Below are 23713 nucleotides of genomic sequence, written 5' to 3' on the forward strand. Positions count from 1 at the left end.
TCATTTTCAGAATTGTTTTCAAAGGAAATTGCTGGGTTCACCTCCTGTGGTCTTTGTCAGGGAGCATTTCCAAGTAATGAATCATTTGCAGTAAGTGAACCTACAAGGTTCTCCAAACAGTCACATACACTATGGTCATTTGAAAAGTACAGAAATACCATACCATACCCTAATTGACTTAATCCATCTATGTATTTGCAAAAGAATGCAATTTTAAAGTACTTTCCCTTTTTAGAAACTGCCTTTCTTTTATTAAAAAAAGGGAGACTTGATTTTTCTTTGTTATGTAGGGACTGTGTTTTTAGCGGAAATCTCATTAAACACAGATAAGCAAAAAGGAATTTTAAAAACACCCATAACCCTGCCAAGATACTTGCTGTTGGTACCATGGTATGGACTGTTTCCTGTGTCTGTGGGCATTTGTGACAAGCATGCAGCATGCCCTTACACAGTGCCTCAGTGTGTTACAGATTATTTGCTGCTGTGTGTACCAAGCTGGCCACAGGAATGTGTGCCAGCGTTTCTAGTGGATTTCAGATGGTGGGACTTGTACTGTTTGTTTACCTTCTTCCTGTGTCCTTACTTTGTAAGTACAAGACTGTCTCTGGTGTGATGGTGCTATTTTCCTGGAAGCTGGAGTTTTGTGCTGACCATTTTGTGCACACAGAGCATTGTGATCATTCAGTAGTGATTCTGGCATTGGCCACCAAGCACACATGGGCACACGAGCATGATGCATTTGTGCCAAGCATGAAGACAGCCTGAATAGCATCGTTGTTAAGATACAGAGGCACCCACAACATTCTGTGAACAGTGGAGAAGACAGCAGAGACTTCTGCAGGCCCTGAGGAATGGAAGGAGGTGCCAGGGGAAGGTGTTTGGAGAGGTTACAAACCCAAGCTCCTTGGTAGAGGACTCTGTCCTTAAAACCAGGAAGACAGGAGGACATTCTGGGCAGGCCTGAGTGTACAGGGGTGCCCAGCGGTGATAATGTGATGTTGGAATGTGAAAGGGCTAGTGGGGAGTGGATTACTTTAGGGAAGGTTAATGAGTTCAAACCTACACTGGTTTGTTGTTCTGTGATCATTTCTGTTGCTGTGACAAAGTACCTTGACCAAAGCAACCAAGGGGCTGGGCAGTGGTGGCGCACACCTTTAATCCCAGCACTCAGGAGGCAGAGCCAGGCGGATCTCTTTGAGTTCAAGGCCAGCCTGGGCTACCAAGTGAGTTCCAGGAAAGGCACAGAGCTATACAGAGAAACCCTGTCTCGAAAGGAAAAAAAAGCAACTAATGGGAGGAAGGGTTTATTTTATCTCTCAGTCCAGGTTGCAGTTTCTCATCGCAGGGAAGGTAGGCAGGGGCCTGAAGCAGCTGGTCACATCCAGGCAAGAGCAGAGAGAACATGTGCACCTTCTCTTTTATACAGGCTGGGACCCAAATTCAGGGAGTGGCACCACCCACTTTTGGGATAAGACAGCTCCCCACAGACTTGTCCACAAGCCTACCTGATCTAGACAGTTCCTCACTACAACTCAGGTGAGACTGACTGTGTGTGGCAAGTTGACAATTAAAGGCAGGTATCACAGGTGGTCACATGAGGCAGGAAGGAAGCTGGGGTCTTTTTCACCTGGCCTGGTCTCTGCAGTGAGTGCTCCCTCTTAGTACAGTGCAGGTTCCTGTTCTTCCACCTTTCTCAGCGAGAAAGTGTTTCTAGGATGCCCAGAGAAGTAAGGCTGAGGACCCTGAGAACACAGCTGAAGAGTAGCACTTGACCTGACTCCTTCCCTGTCCCCATTCACAGCTACCAGCTGCCATAGAGTTAGGATTCTATCCACTGGGCAATGGGGAGTCTTAGGAATGAGTGGGAGCTGCTGCTGTTTTCGAGTTCCATGACTCAGGCTTGTGGGCTGCTGAGATTATGCAGTGTGCTTAGCACTGTGCCAAAAACTATAAGGAGATTGATACATATCGAGGAAAGAAAGTCATTGCCCATAGGAATTTATTATCTAGTTACACAGAGCATTAGCATAGAGAAGCAGTGCTGAATAATACAAAGAACACAGGCAAGGGCTTCGAGGAGTGCTGGAGCTGTTCAGAGGTGGATGTGTGCTACGGATCCGAAGGGCTATGAAGAGGCTGCACTAAGCTGTTATGTGCAGGGCATCTTGAGCTCCACAGAATAGATGATAGAGCTGCTTCTACACTACATAGGAATTGGCCCCAGGGGAGTCAGAAACTCTGGCCCAGGAAGGAACATGGGCAGCATAAGCAAACAGAGGCCAACACTGTTGTTTCCAGCACTATGCGATCTGGCATTGGACCAGTCTGAGGAAGCATGGGACCAGATTGGCAACATTTTTTACGAAATCAGCTGTCAACTTGGTCAGTTATTGACAGTTTTGAGGCCATGAGGGAATTTTCTGTTTGAGTGAATTGGACAGAAGTCTTTAGACCATTTAGTCTTAGAGGCCTGGCTGTTCCTGTGAAGTGTGTCCAGCCAGAGCTGGGAAGTGCTCAGCCCACTCTCTCCAGCCACAGGTGCTGCTGTCCTTTGAGATTTTAAGTAGAGGCACTCAAAGCCCCTACAGAAAAGACAGAGGACTTTGCAGAATTCTCAACTGACACAGGAAGAGCCAGCCCTGAGCCAGCACACTGTGAATTAGAGGGGCTTGGATGAGGACAGCCTTCCCAGCAGGTGGAAGCAGATTGTCAAAGGAACTGTGAACTACACAAGGTCTAATAAGGCTGGGGCGTACGTGGGTAGTAAGTGGGGCTCATGGAGTGGGTCCTTGCTGTAGAGAATGAAGCAGTGATGTTGCTAAGCTCCTCTTGAGCTCAGACTATGAAGAAAGATAAGCAAAGCATGAAGAACAGCCTTCTGTGTGTGAGGCAGGAGAGTCACTGTAGGTGCTCATTGATCTGAGCAGGCTGATAGCCCCAATGTCAAGTGTGTTTGGAGGTTTGTGAGGTTAGGGCAGCATTCCCAAATTCAGTCAGGATCCCAGAGAGCAGGTCAGGAAACGGGTGTTGGGATCTGGCTTTCCAGGGGCAGAAGGGCCAGTAGTAAAGGCTATAACCAGAGATCAGCGGCTTAGTCAAGGTCAGGAGCAGCAAGGGGAACTTGCTTTGCTGTTGGCCGCCCTGTGGTTTTTCCAGATTTGAAGGGAGAGGAACGCTGTGACAGTACAAAGGGAGCCCTGGGGTCATGAGGTCTTCGCTGATTTTTTTCCCCCCAAGGCCAGAAAGACTTGGGCAGCTTGCTGTAAGCCCCATCTCCTACATCCCAGGTCCATTTGTTCTTGGTCCTCAGAACCTTGTGAGGCAGATGGTGGGCTAGCCTATGTCCAGTTTCTTACCACTTCTTCCCAAGGCCAAGTACACCCTCAGGATGGCCTCCAGTCCCAATCTGTAAGTGAGAATGAAAAGAACACCTTCCTGGGAGGTGACCCATGTACAGTGGCAAACATGGCTGTAGTCCCCAGTCAGTGGTTGTGTCTAGCTAGTTGTGAAGCTTGGTATTGAAGTAAACCAGACCTCAGTGAGCTCAGATAGCTGGCCCAAGACCACAGGGCAGTTACTGGCCAGATTCAAGCCTGTGTCTGTCTGACACCAGAGTTCAGGCTGGCTGCTCACCCTGCATATCCCTCGAAGTTACTCCTCAGTTTGTAAAGACCTGTCACGACTGAGGCCCCATCTATGAGTGTGCTCTTCCCACAGTCCAGGCTGACTTTGTACAGCCCCCGTGTAAGAAATAGGCAGGAAGGGCAGATGCTAGTGAGACACAGGTTGGCAGGACACTCATAGGAATGAGCACAAAGGAGGTGGCAATCATCCAGACATTCAGACATTGAACACATACTTAGAAATGTTTCCTCACTAAGGTTGGAATGACCAGTGATTTAACAGGGTCTGTCAACTAGGTGGAGAAGGGTGACTCCGGAGTAGAGTGGTAGACAGAGTCTTGATGAGTGACTGCAGAGGTGGTGATAAGGGCCCTGAGGGGTATGAGGGTGAGGAGAGAGTGACCCAAGAGGAAAATGTCAGACGGCCATTCCAGAACCAGCCCCATTCTGAGGTCATCACGTGCATGGCAGTGGAGATACTCAAAAGTAATCACTGTATGGCAGTAGGTGCTGAACAGTGACAGCCTGGGTGTTGAAATCAAGGAAGATGAGTCCTGACCGGAAACAGAAAGCTGCAGGGGAGCACAGTGTCTGCAGGAAGATGGGATGAAATGGGAATAAACCTTGTGCCGACAGCAACAGCGGGAGGGAGAGCTGAGGAGGCGGCATGCCCCTGCCAAGGAGGTATCTGGCTGCTGCTGTGTCTGCTGTGCAAGTGTGACCCGTTTTATTTTAGTCCCGTGTCGCACATAAGGTTAGTTTTCGTGACTCAGAGCCGAGACACAGGATGCAGAAGTTGCCCAGCCCCAGCACAGCTGGGACTAGCGTTTGGCTTCTCATCTTTCAATCCTGTGATCTCTTTCCACATAAAGTTTGTCTTTGGTTAGCACCAAGGAGTGAAGTTTTTAAAAAGCCCCTGAGCTTGTTCATAGACTTTCTAGGGCCTAGAGAAGCTTCCCAAGTGGGGTGGGGGCTCAGGCTGGGTGTTATAGCTACTTGGTTCCCTCTGGGTCCTTCGCAGCCTGTGACAGTCCAGATGGCTTCCTAGCTTCTCTGTCAGGCACAGAGACCACAGCTCTAAACAACAAGGAGGAGGGATGTGGACTCACTCCGCCTTTGTCATCCCAAAAGGACCTGTCTGCAAATGAACCAGAAGGCACATCGGTGCTTCCTCACTAGACAGTTGCTCGATCAATCAATCAATGTGAGTTGGGAAGATGCCTTGCCTATATTTTCATGATGATCTCAGAGAAAATAGGGAGTTTTCAGGATGCTATGGGATTTTAGTGCTGATTGTCACACTTGAGAGTTGTTTTTGTTTTGTTGTGATAGAACTAAGTAACCCAGACCCAAACACAGGCTCTGTTCTCAGTGGCTATTCAGTGATGGAGGCTAGGGTAGAGACTATTACTGGCAGCTTCTCACTGCTGAGAACACATGTTCCCATCCCCAGAAACCGTAACCAGGAAAACAGCTTGATCTGTGGTAGCCTCACTTGACTCAAGGCATGTAGGCTCTTACTGGTAACCGTCCAAGTTTAGCGACAGGCTGGGGTTAGTCTCTTTGATTCTTATAGACCCTAACCCTCCCCCGAGAATGCTGTCCACTGCACTAGGCACCAGTCCCCCAGATGCTGTCGCCTTAGAGCTCACCTTCCTAATGCCACACAAGGCTGACCCTAACCCTCCCCCGAGAATGCTGTCCACTGCACTAGGCACCAGTCCCCCAGATGCTGTCGCCTTAGAGCTCACCTTCCTAATGCCACACAAGGCTGAGGATAAATAAGCAAAGAAACTGGAGTCTCAAATGTTCCCTATGGTTCAAGTGGGGTGGATTCTCATATTCTCCATATGGATCATAGGAAGAACAACCCCTACCCCACCCCACCCCCCGCCACCCTCCAGCACATGGAGGTTCTTCCTGCTGCTCTCCTTGCATGTATTTTGTGTGATCTTGGCTGTGCCATGTTTGACTTGTTTCTTTGTTTATTATTATAAAGCGCATATTGCCCTATTGAGATGTCCAAAAAATAACCATTAAGTGTCCAGTAGCCATTTCTCTGTGGTTATTCTGTAATTCACTCAGTCACTTTTCTTGTTTTGGTCATGTAGCCCATTTCTAACTTGTCACAGTTTTAATAAAATCACGCTCTGCCTCAGTACATCCTGTGTCCCCTTAATAAGTTTCTGGATTAGAATTGACTAATGAGGTGTTGGGGATTTAGCTCAGTGGTAGAGCGCTTGCCTAGCAAGCACAAGGCCCTGGGTTCGATCCTCAGCTCAAAAAAAAAAAAAAAAAAGAATTGACTAATGAGCCAAACATAGTGGCGCACGCCTTTAATCCCAGCACTCGGGAGGCAGATGCAGGTGGATCTCTGTGAGTTTGAGGCCAGCTTGGTCTACAGAGTGAGTTCCAGGACAGCCAGAACTACATAGTGAGATCCTGTCTCAGTGGGGGAGGAGGGATTGACTGCTGGCTGGGAAGCTACACACTGAGGTAGAAGACAAGAATGTATATGTTTCCAGTGTGAATGCTGTGTGTTTCCCCAAAGGTTGCCATAGTTTCTCTGAACCTTCCCTGAATGGTGTGGCCCAGCAGACCTCTTGTTGGAAGGATTGTGTACACTATGGATGCTTGGTGGTCACCTACTCTGGTATTTGCTCATCTAAAGGGAGGCTCTCCTGGCCCTGCCTGCTTATACTTAGGACTGTATGTTAAGCTAAAGGCCTAAGATTTCACTGGAAGAGAATGCTTTGGTGCTGAGCAGTCTAATCTGGGGTCAGGGGCAGAGTATGCAGGTTTGCCCAAAGAGAACATCTGACCTTTCCCCCTGCTTCTTCAAAGTCTCTGTTTTTAGTTCAGTGGCTAACCACACTGGCAGTGCCAGGGCAGGGCTCACATTACAGGAAGACCAGCCTGAGGTAGGAGGGTCTATAAGTCCCATGATGTCAGTCACACTGGAGGTTGAGCTCAGTAACCAGCCATTTCTCTGCTGGAACTCTAGTAAAGCCTCTGTCCCTAGGCTTGAGTGACTGCCTGGTCAGCAGTATTCTGTGTGTGTTGTCAAATGGAGAGGGAACAGAGCTCTGTTTGTCTATTCCTGGACACTGTCCTGTGGGTTCACCTGGGCTGAGGTGGCGTCTTTCTGTGTAGTAAATGGTCACCTAGAGGAGACAGCTTCCATGGGTCTTAGTGAGCTATTGAAAAATGTTGGGGGCACCGCATACTTGGACTTGGTGTTGGTAGTAGGTAGGGCAGTTGGGACATACTACAGAAGATGGTGGTGGTTGTAACTCTGACATTCCATCAACAATTGAGAGAGCTCGGATAAAGAGCCTTGCTGGGCATTGTTTTTGCAGTCATGAATAAGTGTCTTCTCTTCGAAGGGTACACCCCACACTCACCTAGCTCTGTGAGGAGAAACTCCAGGAAGAGTGGTCATCTGCTTTCCCATGATTTCTCATACTTCCCTGTCCTGTGTAGACAGCTGATGGCCATGGGTCCAGCTACCATACATACACCTCTATGTGGTGCTCTCCATGGCAAGAGACCTCATAAGGAGAATCCCACACTCAGGGTAAGAGCCACCCAGTCTCCACACTCAGTGCTGCGTTCACCTCTGGCCCTTGGTTTCTCTTCAGTAGTAGGATACTTTGTGGTCCTGCACATGGCCAGCACTGGGCTCCATGACAGCGTCTCAGGCATTGGAAATACACCTGATGTGAGCAGTGCTGCTTGAAAGGATTACACTGGTTGTTTTTGTTTTTGTTTTTTTCTGACTTTTTTCTGTTCTATCACTAAGCCTCCTTGAAGACAAGAAGTATTTTTGTTTCTAAACCAAATGGTATTAGTGGCAGGAAAGAGCTCACTTGGCATAGTTGTGTTATGTAGCTAGCTTGGCCCCGCTCCCCTCTGTTTCTGAGTCATTGAGTTGTTCTTACTGACAATACCGTCAAATGGGTGACTATAATGGGAATTATTAATCTGTTCCACCTTATAAATAGCAAATCACACTCTAGCTTCTAAACCAAATCACTGTGAACATTTTCCTTCTGGGAGAAAGAGTTTCTAGTCAGATATAATTAAACTTGCTACCTAATGGGTAAAGTTAAGCTTGCTGCAGAGCAGAAAGATGCAGGACATGGCCACACCTTAGGGCTTTGAACTACTCTGGTCTCCAGTGGACTCACTCTTGTCTTAGTCATGGACCTTCTGCCCTGTCAGAATGCAGATCTCTACTCCTGGATTAGCACTTAGTACAGCTTTCCTTCACCTCCCTTAACATAGTACATGCTTCTACCCCTCTTCATGCTCTGCCTTGAGTGTCTGCAGCATCTCACTGCCTGCCTCTCCATGTATGTCCTTGTTGTTTGCTCCTCATCTGTCCTTCCCACTGAGAGGCATTCTTCATGGTAGCAGGGCCCCATCTAGGTCTGCAGGACTAACTGAATAACTACAAGGTAAGTAGGCTGTATGGGGCAGGACTTTGTCCCTCAGCACTTCTGTAGCAGTGGCACCCAGACAGGGCTGTGGAAGAGGACTGTGAAGCGTGTGCATCCCTTGACAGCACGAGATGTGTGTCTTTGAGCCTAGTTGGGCTTGTGCCACACGTGTGGAACTGTTCAGCTGTCTGTTGCCAGCTGCGCTTGGTCCATACATACAAAGGCAACAAGAAAACTGTTGGTGTGTCTTCCTGGAGGGTAGAGAGAGGAGCTACTGAGGGTGAGCCTATGTAGTGCTTGTCTCCTTGAAGGAGACATGCGGGAACTCTGGGAATGTCGGGGACTCCAGAAGTACCTCCGAGCCACAGCCCAGCCTGTCTTTCCCTCTCCATCAAGATCTGTTCCCACGTCTGACTCCCTTGCCTATTTCAGTAGCTGTGGCAGCACTAATGCAAACGCCATCTTGTTTAGGATTCCTGGCCGGCTGAATGACCGGAGGACCCCTCTGGGTGAGCTGAACTGGATCTTCACAGCCATCACAGACACCATCGCCTGGAATGTGCTCCCTCGGGGTGAGAGACACCACCATCAAACAGGATCACTGGTTCCCTCCAGAGAGGGACTGAAAATAGAAAGGAGAGCAAAAGAGCCTAAGGAGGGTTGGGTGTGGTAGTGTCAGTGCAGGGACCAAGGGTCAGGTGCTTAGAACCATGTCAGCCTGCTCTCCCCTCAGTAATGCCTTCCCAGCAGGCCCAGGGCTCAGCTTCCTGAATAAGTGTTGGCGCTGTCCGTATCTGTTGAAAACAGAATTCCTACTATAAGACATGTGTGCACTTTGTTTATAGGTTGGTTGGGATTTGCGTATTTGTTCATATGTAGACTAATATGTGCATGTGTGTGTATATATTACCAGTGAGTAATGTGTGTGTCAGCCTCAACTTGTCTGTAATAATTTTTGATGGAAGAAAACTTGTATGTTTGGCTTCCAGTGCTGGCACAAATCACTGAAGATTCCTTGTTATTTTTTTTATCTGCCTTCAGATCTCTTCCAAAAGCTCTTCCGACAGGACCTGCTGGTGGCAAGTTTGTTTAGAAATTTTTTATTGGCAGAAAGAATCATGAGGTCGTATAACTGCACTCCAGTGAGCAGCCCACGACTCCCACCGACATACATGCATGCCATGTGGTAAGTGTGTCCATCTGACAGTTCTGTTGTGCTTGGGTCCCCAGTTATGTGCTTCCCACTGTAGTACTCTGGGCTTCTTGGAACTGTAAGTGATCTGGTCTGGTGAAGGGTGGCACCAGCCGTGGGAAAGGAAGGAGTGTCTTCAGAAGGAAGGAGGCTTTATAAGTGGACAGAGTCAGCAGACTTGAGCCCACATTCCCCAGCTGGTGGAGCTCTTTTGAAAGGTTGTAAAACCATTAGGAGGTGGAGCCTTCTTAGAATAAATGGGTGTTTGGGGGCAGGCCTTGAGTTTTATTTTCCTATTCAGCCCCTACTTCCTGTCCCTTCTCCGATTCCTGACCATGGACACAATGTAACCAGCTGCCTCATGTTCCTGGTGTCCTGCCTTCCCCACTAATACCAACCCCATCCTTTCTCCCCTCCTCTCCCCCCTTCCTCTCCCCCTCTCTTTCTTTCTTTCTCTTTCTTTTTTCTTTTCCAGACAGGGTCTCTCTGTGTAGCCGTGGCTGGGCTGTCCTGGAACTTGGTCTGTAGATAGACAATGCTACGTTCTTTATTAATCTGTGAGCCGAAATAAGGGCTCTCTGGCCTTTGGAACTTGTACTGAAAAAAAAATTGCCCCAAATTTATTAAGTGAATACAAGATTTCTCTAAAATTTAAAGCCATGTGTCTCACACACACACACACACACACACACACACACACTCACTCACTCACTATAGTCTTTAATCACTGCTTATACTTTTCTTATTGTGGCACAGCCAATGCTAGTAGTCGTAACAGTAAAAATAATACAGTGTGGGGCTGGAGAGAGAGTTCAGCCAACACCATGCAGTGTGGTTCATGGCCACCTGTAACTCCAGTTCCAAGAGAGCCAACATCCTTCTCTGGCCTCTTCTGGCACTGTACACACATGATGCACATATATACATGCAGACAAAACACACACATAAAATAAAATTTAAAATAATAAATTTATTCTGAATCTGAACGTATCTGAAGACATTTGATTTCTGTATTGTCCATTACTTTTTAAAAAGATTTATGTATTTTATGTATATGGGTGTTTTGTGTGTATGTATGTCTGTACACCAGAAGAGGGCATCAGATCCCACAGGACTACAGTTATAGATGGTTATAAGCTGCCATGTGAGTACTAGGAATTAAACTCAGGACCTCTGGAAGAGTAGCAAATACTCTTAACAGCTGAGCCATCTCACCCGCTCCTAAGATTTACTTTACTTTTGTTTGGTTGGAACAGGGTTTCATTGTATAGTCAAGGCTAGCCTTGAACTCACAGAGATCTGCCTGTTTCTGCTTCCTGAGTGCTGGGATTAAAGATGTGCGCCACCACACCTGGTTAATTGCCATTATTTAATAGAACAGCGGACTTAATGTGCTTATAGGGAAGAAAGTTTTACTGTGGGTTATGGTTTCAGAGCTTTCTGTCCCTGGTCTCTTGGCTGCCTTGGGTCTGTTTGGAGGCAGCACTTCCTGGCTGGAGCACATGCTGGAGCAAATGTTGACGATAACCTGCTGGGAAGCACAAAGGGGAGGGGAATGCAAGGGCATGGATCCCAGTATCCCCTTCCTGGGCATGCCCCATTGCTTGAACTTCCTTCATCTGGACACCACCTCCCAGTAGTGCTGTGGGTCCTTTGTGGGTATTCCACATCCAACTGGCAGCACTCTTCCACACAATTGGAGGCTTGTGGACTCCAAAATGAACTAACAACAACAAAAGTCTTCATTCACATTAGTAAGAGAGAGCTGTTTAACCCTGAAGACCTTTGTACAGTGTTGCAAAGTCAGGTTTTTTTAGTAGACACATATCAACTTTCACTCACCACTAGGAACCCAGAGAAGCAAGGTGTTTGTAAACTCACTACCTCTTACCCACTTTAAACCAGAAACTAAATATTCTTATTTATTGGAGAGAAACCAAAATGAGTAGTGTCCAGCCCTCATATATAAACAATGAAAGTTAAAATGCATAATCTGCATCCTTTTAAGCATGGATAGTATAAAATTGGAGTCGAGAGTGGAAGTCACTGCTAGGAAGAAGTACTGTCCATCAGAGTGCAGAGGGTGCACCCAGCTAGTTCATTTCCCATTATGCTGTGCGCTGTGGAGCAGAGGAGAGAGCACTCCCTGAGAAGCCTATGAAACGTGTAAATAATCCTTTGGGGAGTAGATACAGTGAGCATTTGGGAGAGAACACATCCTCAGAAAACCTTGCCTTCCTTACATCTTATTTCCTCTGAGCCAGAATTTCTGTAAAAACTTTATTATAAGAAACTAAAGCCAAGTTTGTGGTGCATGCTTTTAATCCCAGCTCTCAGGAGGCAGAGGCAGGTGGATATCTGTGAGTTTGAGGTCAGCCTGGTCTACAGAGCAAGTTCCGGGGCAGCTAAGACTACACAGAGAAGCCCTGTCTCACAAAACAAAACAAACAAAAAGAAACCCAAGGGAGGGCTGGGGAGAGGGCTCAGTGATGAAGGTGCTTGCCAGGCAAGAAGCCTAGAGTAGAACCTGGGTGAATGCTGAGTGGGTATGGCGGCTCACCTGAAATTCCAGTCTTTAAAGGTGGAGACATCAACCAGTCCCTATTAGAGACCTCTGGGTTTGATTGAGAGACCTTGTTCCAGAGAATAATGTGAAAGAGTACTCAGGGAAGATCCCTGGTTCTGACCTCAAACCTTCACCAATCACACTAAGTGTGAGCGCGGGGACACACACACACACACACACACACACACACACACACACACACGGGGGGGGGGGGAGACCAAAGGGAAGGGAGCAGACAGAGCAGGATAGAGAGAGCTCCCCACAGCAGTTTTCTCAACGCTGGCCACCCACCACCCTGGGGAGTGAACTTTACAGATAGGATGAGAGGCAGGGGTGGGAGTCATTTGAAAAGGGGCCCTGGGAGCCACAACTGTCTGCATACAGCTGGGCAAGGACACCTTTATCCTATGGAACCTCAGCCTTGGTATGCTGGGCACTTCTGGTGTAAAAACTCACTGAAAATACCCTGGCCCTTCTAGCACCCATATTAGCAAGTTCCCTGTAGCTGAGAAGATGTGGTTCAATTTTTCCCTACAGGGTTAGCATGCTGGCTTCACATAGCTTGTTCCATTCAGTGGAACAAATCCCGTGGCTCATGCCACAGCAACACCTGCTCCTCAGCCAAGAAGATGCTCTTCTCTGTGGTGGGACCTCAGGGAACCATCAAGGGGAAAAAGGGAGTCAAGTACCTCCTTTCACCAACCCCCCGCCGGATTGTGTTCTCACCGTGGTTGGTGGAAGTCGAGACAGAGCTGGTGAGGAGAGATGTAGCTTCTGTGATAGAGTGGGTATGTGGTCCCACCAGCTGAGAAGCCTGGAGCTGCCTTCTCACAGAGTAGTGGCCAGTGCCACATTATACGTGGTGGGTCCTCTTCCCTGATCCAAACTCACGCTGTGAGCATAGGCCATTGATAGGGCCATGAAGAAGCGACTTAATCAATCATGCGACCTCGTTGTAAAGAGTAAAGCGTGGAGAATTCATAGCAAACTGGGATGTCCTTTACAAGTAGAGAGTTCAAAGGACCAAGGAACGAATGTGCTGAAACAGAGATTTGCAGTGAAAGGAAGTATTCCATCTCAAAAACCATACAGGGCTCATAGGCCTCTGCTGAAGGGTACGTTGTTAGTGAGAGGCTGCCTCTCCAAGCATCTCTGCACGGAAGTATGGGGGTCAGAAAAGAGCTGAATAAGTCTTCGTGGCCTACAGTTGCACAGTGGTGCTGCCACACTTACTTACTAAAAGCATCCCATATCACTATATCCAAATTCTGGGGACAGGTCCTCCAGACTCAAGCCCACTGTGAACTAGAGAGCCCAACATCCTCTTAGGAGGCCCCACATGGCCTTCATGCAGCTCTACCAGCAAGGAAACGGGGGTTCCAGCCAGATTGGCATATAGCCCTGTCATTGGCAGCTGACCCTATTTTTCTGGTCAGATGATACAGCTCCTGCCATACCCAGAGTGGTTCAGGTCATGGTAGTGGGAAGGGGCTTTAGGACTCACATTCGAGTCTCTGAACTATAAGGAGTATCTTACAAGAGTGAAACACTTCCTAACTGTTTTTAGGCTCACAGCTGGAGGCTGTGGGTGTCTGAGTACAGTGGGAAGGACTGACGGAAACAGCAGGGTCTTGTAGAACAGGAAGCAGCACATAGCATGACTGCCTGCTGAGGCCACCAGAGGAGACAGTGTGCCAACCCCAGAACCCATGTGCCAGTTCCTTTTTCCCATTTTTTTAGCCAGCTCCACACTCTTGACAGATAAGAGCCCAACATTCTTCCTTCCTGGGGGATGTTGGAGGTGACCATGAGTTGACAATACCTGTTCTGGAAACTGGTCAGTCATCTTGGTGTTTCCTCCCTCCAATGCCCAGCACCAGAACCACTGACTTGGGGCCTCACCCTTGACTGTAACGTTGCTGGATTCGGTCCCTGACTGACCCCTGCCCAACCAGCTTGCTCCTGCTCAGTGTCTCACTGCCATCTTCCACTTGACCTTGTAACTTCCTGCAGCTCCTGTGCCCCACCCCGTCTGATCCCTGCCGTCCCCACCTGTACCTTTCTCTGCCCGGTCCACTTTGTCCTGCAGCTAGCTATGATCCACCCAGGTCTAAGAAGACACTGGACTGTGACTGAAGGCCGGTAGTGTCTGTTCAAGCATTCCTGTCAGAACCGCAAGTGGAGGCTACCCCACCCTGTTCAGTGGGTGAAGGGAGCCTGTCTGCTATGTTAAACAACACAGTAAATGACACTGCATGTGTCCACAGCACAACTGCTCTCCATGCCACAGTCTGTCATACACAGAAAAAGACTGAAGAGAGTCACAGCAGGCTTCAGACAGGACAACAGTAATGCTCACCTCTTAAAAACTGTTGGAGGGTCTTTGAAATTAAAAGCCTCTTTGGAGAGTTCCGTTTCCTTTGAAACAGTAAGTTCTGGTTTTTTTTTTTTTAATTGAATCATTATAGTTAAGGCATTATTTGTCATAAAGTAAAACTTAGAAACAAATGTAAGAACTAATTGGGCATTTCTTTGCATGATAAAAGCATAACTAGCAAATTCCCTAAGGTTTAGTACCTGGACTTGATCTCCTGTGATATTTCTCAAATGATGTGGAAAGGGCTCATTAAAATCCCAAGTTGGCTGTTAATTCTTGTCCATTAGACAAAGTTCTGTGTACGGCACTGCACGGCCAACGGAACAGCCGAGCAGAGCGGCGCGGTGAGAGTAGTTGCACATCCACCGTACTCCTCGCCGTGGGCTGGGTGCACCCCGTAGGAGTGTGCAGCAGTCAGTACCAAGGCAGGGTGAGAAGCAGTGCAGCAATAAGGTTCAGAGACTGCGGTGCTCCCTGTCTTCACGGCACTTGACCTCTGCAAGAAAAGCCTAGCCCTCTACCCAGCAAAATGACAGCAGTAGGGAGGCCCATCCAGAAGAGAAGTTGTGGGGCAAGGTCTGTCGGCTTCCTGAGCTACTCCAGGCTGGGCATCAGCGGTAGGAAGTAGACTGGGTGCTCCGTTCTCATTCTTCCTTAGCCCATGTGTGGCTGAGCCATTTTCTGCCCTGTAGATGCTTCCAGACCCCAGGCCAAGGTGGTCAGGACAGTGGTCCTGCTGTTCTGCTGAGATGTTGGCTTCTGTTTTCTGTTGCTTAAGGCAGGAACTGCAGTGATCAAAACTTTGGGAGGCTGGAGCCTGCTGCAGAGATCACTATTCAGTATCTGGTAAATTAGGGCCAGTCTAGCTCAGGAGGAACAGCATCAAGTGACTTTTGGTCTTACACATTTTTTTGCCTGTTGTCTTCTGAGTTGTTAGGGATTGAATCCAGGATCTTGCACTTGTTAGGTAGAATCCAGGGTGTTCATTTGGCTCCCCAAAAGATGAACTAAGGAAAACTCATCGGGGTTTCTGGGGCTCAGAGGAAGTAGCTGGGTCAGAGGGAGCTGGGGAATCAGGAGGGAGTGCCCCACAGAAAGCATGCCTGCCACACTTGGGGTCTGCAGTTAGGCAAGGAGCCAGGGCAGAACTATTGGGAACTCAGAGATGTACCAGGCAGTGATGATGAGGGTCCATAGCACTGACTGGACTTGGTAACCGAGTGTATTGTGCTGCTGGCATCTTAGGGGAAGTCAGTGAAGAGCTGGAAGCTGAGTCTAGTGTCAGGAGGGACTTAGGACGCTGGTTTGAGAGCTAGCATTCAAGGGAGAAAATGGCTGCTATTGATTTATTTAGCACCTGTAGTCTTCTTCCTAAAGTCGAACATACATGGTCTCACTGATCCTCACCTCACGTCTGACATGCACCTTGTTTTAACTTTGCATTGAAGAGGCTGAGAGACCAACAGTATGTGACTTGTCCAAAGGCACACAGTACCTGCTGGCTGAATAACAAAGTGATCCTCACCAGGCCTCAGCCTCCTCAGGACCAGCAGTGCTCAGTTCTGCTGGGAGGTAGGATGGCTGCCAGAGAAGAGGATCTCAGAAAGTAGACAGTGGCTTCATGGAGAAGTGATCGGGGTCGGGGCTTATTAAGAGAAATGGTACCTGGCCCAGGGCTGCGAGTACCACCAGTGGATGCAGACACTGGGCTCTTTCTATCATGTTTTAACTCTTCATTTGGAGGCAGGGAAGATAAAGCATGGCTTTTCAAGGAGCATGCAGTGGTGAAGAACACTAATACCCAGGACTCCCCGTAAACTCATCTGAGCAGAATTAAGTGTCTCAGCACCCCATTTAATTCTCCAGTTTACTCAAGTGCCTGTGTATCTTACATATGGATACTGGGTGCAGTTGCCATTTGACTGACCCAAGTTTGAGCTGGGACCCCATAGCAGTAAATCTGCCATGGAACTTGGAAGGGAGGAGAGAAGAAGAGGGTGACTGACCACTTGAAACCTGGGGGCCCAGCAGTCTGTGGAGCATAGGTGTAATACACCTTTCCAACAGAGCAAGTGCACAGCCATGGCCAGAAGGGCTGTGGACTGTAGGCGTGGCAAGAGCAGGTCCTGTGACCAAGTCCCAGCCAGGAGCCCCCAGCGTAAGTTAACCCCACTACAGAAACCAATCAGACCATCCAAGTTTTGGTTAAGTAGCCAAATATCAGTGTTTTCATGTATCATTGCCTGTGTTTTGTTTTGTTTTTTTAATGTTGAAATCTGATGTGCAGTCTTTGTGAAAACATTTTGAGATCCAAACTAACCATAGCCATAGACTACATGTAGCTCACAGTCCTGCCTGTCAGGATCCTATTGAAATGCCAGGCACAGGCTTCAGGTGCCCCTGACCTCAGCATAATAGCCATCCCTGGACATGAAGTAGCTGTGACTCTGACCAGCTCCCTTTCTCCTGAGCCCATGCAGTCTGGACAGCATCTAAAGGTCCTCTCTGATTTGCAATCTTTTGCCTGACATCATCACTCCTGTCTCTATGCTGAGAGGTACCAAATAAGTGCATTTGAAAGGGTTCTTGTTACAGAAGCCAGTGAGACGTGACTTGAGGGAGGAGAATTGCGTGCCTGTGACACACGTTCTCTGGGGAGGATTTTCAGTAATGGCAGAGCTAGCATGAGTAGAGTTGGAAAATAAACACTAGTCAATCCCATTCTGTGCTGGAAATTGCATGGTGAAGCCACTTTGACCAGTGGCCAGCATAGAGATAGGCTCAGACTCCGGGAGGGACTGCATGGAGCTGGGGGCTACCTTTGACTGACTGGCAGCACAGCCAAGATAGACTGGAGCCAGGTTTAGCAGCCTCCTGGGTTTCCTAGAGGCACAGCAGCTTCAAGAGCTGGAGGGATGAGCCTGACCTCAGCAAAGAGCTATCTCACTAGTCTCTGCTTGGCCCCAGTGCCCCTCCCATCTCTCCCAGAGGTCTCCCTGCTACAAAAATGCTTAAGAAACTAAGTCACCGAGTTAAGCCCAACCTTCAGAAGAGCTAGTTGAGTGGTTAGGCATCCTCTTCTCCAGGCCTTCTATCTGAGTGCTGTTCTCTTTTTTTTTTTTTTTTTTTTTTTTTTTTCAAATCTGCATTGGTGTTTTGACTGCATGTATGTCTGTGTGCAGGTGTCAGGTCCCCTGGAACAGGATTTACAGACAATTGTGAAGCACTGTGTGGGTGCTGGGAATTGAACCCAGGCCCTCTGGAAGAGCAGTCAGTGCTTTTAACCTCCGAGCCATCTCTCCAGCCCTCTAAGTACTGTTCTAACAGTAAAATTTAGTCTTCTTGCCTGCTGCCTCCTGGACCCAGTGTGGCTTGCTGGCATCAGGGACATTACTGACCTACCTCATGTATCTCTGGCCTGAGAGGGTGGGGAGAGCCTGTTACCTCCTTCCTGGGCCTTGGACATCTTATTTGTATTTCCCGAAGACAAGCTTCTGCACTGCTTCTCCACAGTCTGTCTGTGCCGGGAGGGCTTCTCAGCATTGTCACGAAGAAACACTACTACTTGAAGCATCTGCTGGTGGGTCTGTCATTCCAGAATCTCCCTGTATACAAAGCTGGAATGTCCACATACCACATAGTTCTTACCAAGTAATCTCCCTAGAGTCTGAACTGAATGAGTCTAGTAGTCTGAACATAAGAGAATTTTCTGGAAGACTGGAAAACCCTATAATAGCATGACACAGTTGGGCTCGGGGTTGTATGAGAGGGTCATTCCACCCAAGCTGTAGATTGACATGTGAGGTCTTGAGGCACAAGCACCCTCCCCAAGGAACAGGTTGTCTCTGTGCTCAGCTTTGTTTGGACTAAACTGAATGAGAAGCCGGGCCAGACAGACACGGTCCCAGATAGACAAGGAAGAAGGGAGCCGCTCCATCTCGTCAGTGACCTTTGTTTCTGTGAGTCATTCACAGCATAGTTTATGCCCAGAGAAGAGAAGGACTCTGACCCCTGGCATGTGCACTTTTTCCTGCAGATCCAGAATGCACAGCAGAGCCACCTTTGAGAGACCATCTTGGTCAGTGGAAACGTTCTGCCAGATGCTTCACCCTCCTTGAGAAGGAGTTGGGTGTCCAAGCTCTAGAATCCAGCAGCTTTACACACTGGCCTTTCCCTCCTCTCTAGTTTTGTGCCATAGCACAGGCTAAATGGTTTCCAAACCTTCCGCTCCTGTAGACTCACCCTCTCCATACCTCTCCCCAGCTCCAGGGCCACATTCCAGGGCTTAGGAAGGCCCTGTGGAACAGGCTCGTCACCACCCTTTTGTGACATCTGGCCCTCTTTGAGACTGGGCTTGCAGACCTATCCTCGTTGGTCTGTCCTAACTCAAATCCTGCCCCTTGAAGGAGGTGAGGAAAAGAGGTAGAGAGCCACACCCACCTCTAAAACTCTAGCTATATCTGAGGGCCAAGCCACTGCAGAGTTGAGCTTATTCCAGGCCTTGGCTGGGCCTCACCACTGAAGGATGACTGGTTGGGCTCTCAGCTTTGCCATCTGCCACCCCAGGTGATGAAACTCTTCCCATAGTGCTCAGGGTTTGTGTTCCCTCATAAATAGATGGCGGCACACATATCCCCAGGGAATTCACAGGAAAGGTAGGCAGGAAAGAGCCTTTGGAATAAATAATTTAAAATCCGGTTATTATATCCTTGAGTGGTGATGGAGAGGCTGTGTTTCTAGTGAGGGGAAAGGGAACAAAGCCTAACAAAAACTGGGGTTAAAGCATAAGTAATGTACATTTACACTCTGCTTCAGGCGGGGGAAGCAGATGATGAAATACTCAGAGCCCGTTTCCTGTTTAATTTTTGATGCAAAGCCATCAGGGAGTCGTTCTCCTTCACTCTCAATTTCAGGGGTCCTGAAACCTTGCATTTCTCTGTGGTAATAACCTGTGCTTTCTGCTCTGATTGATCAGTGCAGATGGAGCCCACACTGGCTCAGAAGGCTTTCCCCCAGCCCACTACCTGGGCGCTTGCCATCCTAGGCCAGTTTCCTGAAAACCCAGGCTCTTCCTGGCGGTGACTCAACCAGCAGCTTAGAAAGTCCCCACTCCTTGCTGTGGGGGGAGGGGGAGCCCAATTTGGATCAGCTGGGCTCATCCTAGTACCCCTCTTGCCTGCTCCAAATTACCTCAGTTCTGCCTCTCTCCTTTAGAGTCTACAGAGCCTCCCTGTGGGAAGCCAGTGTGGACACTTCCCAACCTCTGCTCCTTCCCAGGTAACACACAGAGAGCTGGTGTGCCCTGGTGACACACAAAGAGCTCGTGTGTCTGGGTGCTACATGGAGAACTGGTGTGCCCTGGGGACACAAGGAGAGGAGAGCTGTTGTACCCAGGTGCCGCACAGAGAGCCGGTGTACACTGATGACACATGGAGAGCTGGTGTGCCCTAGTGACACACGGAGAACCAGTGTGCAGCGCCACAGCTGTTGTCACAGGATTTTATCAACTGCTTTTTCACTTGTCCGTAGCTGAGAATCCCAAATTAAGCTTGCAAGTTTGGCTGAATGTTATCTGAGAAAATGCTTTAATCAGTTGGTGCTTGTGCTCATCAGAGGACAGAGGACGAGATTGTTACATAATTTTACAGTTTGATGGGAAATGCTGAAGTCATCTGGTCTGGCCCAGAGAGGGTGCCCAGGTCACCCATCATACTCTGTACTTGTGAAAGTGCCTCTCTCCATTCCATCTCAGCCCAGGGAGCCGGCACAAGACTGAGGTACCTCTGTTCCAAGAACTATCATGGAACTTGTCTGCCAGTGGCCTTGGGTGTTCTCAACCAGGCTTTCTTCTCTTTGGTATCTCAAACAGGCCTTTTCTTGTCATCTCCCTCACAGCTACTCTGTGCTGTCCCTTTGCCCTAAGCCACAGCTCCCTTTGTTGGCTCTGTCTCATTCCGTTAGTCTCCACCAAGCCTTTCACACAGGAAAACAAAACTAGGAGCTGGTTTTCTGGTGAAGGAACTGTGTAGTGGGTTCAGCTCTCCCAGAGGTAGGAGCTAGTGGGGCCACAAACCAGCAGAGGTAGTCATGGGTCAAATGTGTGTGGGTTAGAATGTGTTTGCCTCAAGACTGTGATGGCACAGTGGGGACGTCAGCTTAGGCACAAACCCATGCATGTATGTGCTTTACCTTTCTGCTTAGTTCCAAAAGTATCCATGCCAGGCTCCAGCTGGTCACATCAGCCAGCTACCACACACACACAGCCCACTTCCCAGCTCTACTTCCCCTTTCTTCTAACTCCTGAAATTGAAACTTTCCATTTGATTAAATTCAAGGTATTTTTATAGAATTTAATTGTAATAATTGACTTTGCTTCTGTCTCAGCAAAGAGTAGATGTCTCCCCAATGCTGCCGAACACTCGCTTGCCTACGGTCGGGGGTTTATTGAGCATATGGGAACTATTTATTGCCCAAAGTTGGAGCCACTTTTGATTATCTCCTGATTGCCTCTTAATTTCATCAGCAGGGAAGGGCTGCATGGGAGTGAAGTTTGTGGGCAGGAGGGACAGTGTGTACAGAGGGGGGTTCAGTAGGGGGGGATGGGATGTAAAAGGAGTAACATTTTCATCTTAAACCTATCCTTTCCTTCTGAATTTTAAATGTCTCCATCCTTGTCTTGGTTCTTTATTAAGACATAGAGAAAATGTGCCCCTTTACCTACCAGCATGCAGTCTCATTAGTCTGCATAAAAATAACAAGAGTCTTCAAGTCTCCCAGGAAATTACCAGGAGAAGAGATTGCTATTCCAGAACAAAGCCTGCCTTACTGATCATCACTGTTTTACAGAGGTGTACTTCTCAAAGTCAGGGGAGGGGGTAGTAAAGATAGAGAACTCAGCATATGCGGCTGTGCACTGTCTTCCAGCTTGGAGCATGTCAAGTGCTGTGGTTTCTGATGGCCCTCACCTGTCTGCAGCTCAGCCAAGACCTCTTCCTTATCTCAGGGTCCCACAGGAACCCCATGAGGAACATGTCACCATTTTTTACTTCATGGATAGTGAATCTGGCTCCTGGAGAAACAAGCCCATCTAAGTAGAACTATAGACCCAGACCTGTTGAGTGACCACTCTGTGGGCCCCTCTCTTCAGGTGGGGATCAAGGAGGGCAGTGTTGAAGCCAGGCCTGTAGTACATTCTCACTCCCATTGTCTTTAACCTGACTCAGCTCTGGGCAAAGATTGCTTTCATTCTTCTCTGACTCAGAATGTGCATGTTAAAGACCTGCATTTGAGGCGCCCACAAGCTGTCTGGCACCATCAGGCTTTGCTCCTTTCTAATGGTGGGACACAGCAGGAACCTTGGAATGTTGTTGACCTCTGCAAAGGCAGGCAGAATGAGGGTAATGAGAGTCATGGCTGTTAGTGTGGCACTCTTGGAGAGGGGCCAAGAGAGGGTCTGGGATTGTGAGAGGATGCCTCTAAGACTGTGGGTAAGCTTGGGATTTGAGGAACTGACTGGAAAGTATTAGGTTTATTTCAGACATGGCTATTGGTCCAGTGATGGAATCAGCATCAGGAGTCACCAAGAAGATAAGTTTGTTTTGAATGGCACTTGAGGGTGTCATTGAGGGAGAACGAAGAGTACTATGCTTGGATACACATCCAGGGAAGACAGACAAACTGAGAGAGAAGCATCCTAGCCCTGGGGAGACAGCCACCTGAGGTGCTAGAAAGTGGAAGACCAGAGAGCACTTCTTATGGTCCCAGAGGACACTTAGAAGAGACAGCATTTTCTGGTGCACACAGGACAAGGCATTGTGACAGGGAAGCAATTTCCAAAAAATTGCATGTGCAGCCATTCTGGGCTGCTTCCACGATGTAGGCAGTGGTACTATTGCTAGAAGTGTGACCATCTGCACCAGGGAATGATTAAGTAAGGGACTCCTGGGGCTCCACTGTGGCCCCTTTGAATGTAACTGCTATGAATTGAAGAGCCTCTCAGCTGATCCCTTGTCTAGCTAGGCTGCCCTGCGGTCTCACCCCAGTTCAAGCCCATTCTGAAATCCTTGGGTCCACATACACCCCACTGTGATCACAGGACTCACAGGATCTGCGGTTGTCATCCCTAGTCATGACATACTTGACTCCCTTTGTCCACCCTACTCAGACCTCCAGCCACCAGTTGCCAGCCACTGTTCCTCTCCATTTCCCACATGGCTGGCTGTTGCAGATAGATGGAAAACTGCTCTCTGTTAGGTGTTTGGTCACAGGGATGACAAAAAGTAACCAGTAAAGAGGAAAGGACAGCACATTAGGTCTCATGGGCCCCACAGGTCCCTCAGCTCCCTGAAGCTGTGTGGGAGGCCCACTCCACCAGAGGGAAGGTCTACCTACATTGGGGGCTGTGTACAATACACACTTCTAGGACCTTCCTATGTGACCAAGGGCCAGCACTTCTCTGAGCACCGTCGGAAAGACAGGTGTGTAGTAACCAAGTAACTCAGGAGCATGATCAGGACCATGCCAGTGAGTGTTCATATGTTTTCTTGGCCCTGCACTCATGGCCAAACTGTGCTGTTGGGCTTTCCTCTAAGTCTGAAAGTGTCAAAGTTAAAAATGTTATAAGAAATCAATAAAATTATACTCAGTTACATACCCAGGCCAAGGTAAAGCCTGCCTTTGAACTCTCTAGCTTGTGTAGCCCCAGTTCACAGCACTCCTGTCCTGTGCTGCTCTCTTAGTCCTCCAAAAGTATGGGGGGAGGGGCACCTGGCAAAGAGCCTTATGTAAGTGCAGCCAGCCTGCTCCCAGACACTGAGTCCCCGTGTCCCCTCATTATGTAAGAGGATGTGTTTATGAAGCTGCGTAAATCAGCCTGCAATGTCTGAGCCCCAGAGTTCCCAGAGAAAAGTCCAAGGGCTGGCTTGAAGCTAGAGCAGGGAGTGGGCATCCACCTGGGGTGGGGTGGAGTCTCAGACAGGGCTCTCAGCTGAGCACAAGACGTGTTGTCAAGGAGAGTGCTGAGTAGTGAGTACCCAGTGCCATGAGAGGCTGAGAATGGCCAAGCCTACCTGCTAAAGGTCTGCCCCCTTTCAGTTTAGGGCCGCCAACACAGCCCTAGCCTTCTGGGCCCAGGCCAGTCCAGCCATGCAGACAAGAGGATGAGGAGTCTTGACCTTCCTAGCAGTACAGGGGATGGGGCATGTTGACACCACCTGGTCTTCCGGGGCAGATGGTCCACAGCCAGGCCACCTACCCCAGCCCCGCTGATTGGGCTTTTTCTAACAAAGTGCCTTTCTCTGCCCATGCCATCCTATCAGCCACCATAGGGGCCCCAGCTATTTGGAGCAAGTAGGTTATATGTTGCGGAGGAGGGGGGGAGGTGAGGGGGGTCATGATGGAGTCAGGAACCACTGTATGGGAACAAGAGTTCTGTCATCCTTCTCTCTGCACTCTCAAGAGAAGCTTGCCACACTAGGCAGCTAGAGTAAGCCACAGTACCCACCATGTCTGCTT

General features: G+C 48.7%; 1 protein-coding gene across 4 annotated transcripts in view; it reads left to right on the plus strand.

Moving 5' to 3' along the window:
- Rptor (regulatory associated protein of MTOR complex 1) overlaps positions 1-23713 on the plus strand; it is a 350353-nt gene that overhangs the window by 222151 nt on the left and 104489 nt on the right. For 2 of the 4 annotated variants that reach the window (XM_059272251.1, XM_059272252.1), the window contains 2 exons: positions 8537-8637; positions 9107-9251. In XM_059272251.1, coding sequence (XP_059128234.1) covers positions 8537-8637; positions 9107-9251 — 246 coding nt within the window. Of the gene's footprint in view, positions 1-4088; positions 4378-8536; positions 8638-9106; positions 9252-23713 lie in introns of those variants that run through there. The other 2 variants (XM_059272253.1, XM_059272254.1) reach the window with 2 other exon arrangements.

The sequence above is a fragment of the Peromyscus eremicus genome, chromosome 8a, assembly GCF_949786415.1.
Source record: "Peromyscus eremicus chromosome 8a, PerEre_H2_v1, whole genome shotgun sequence".
Classification (NCBI taxonomy): domain Eukaryota; kingdom Metazoa; phylum Chordata; class Mammalia; order Rodentia; family Cricetidae; genus Peromyscus; species Peromyscus eremicus.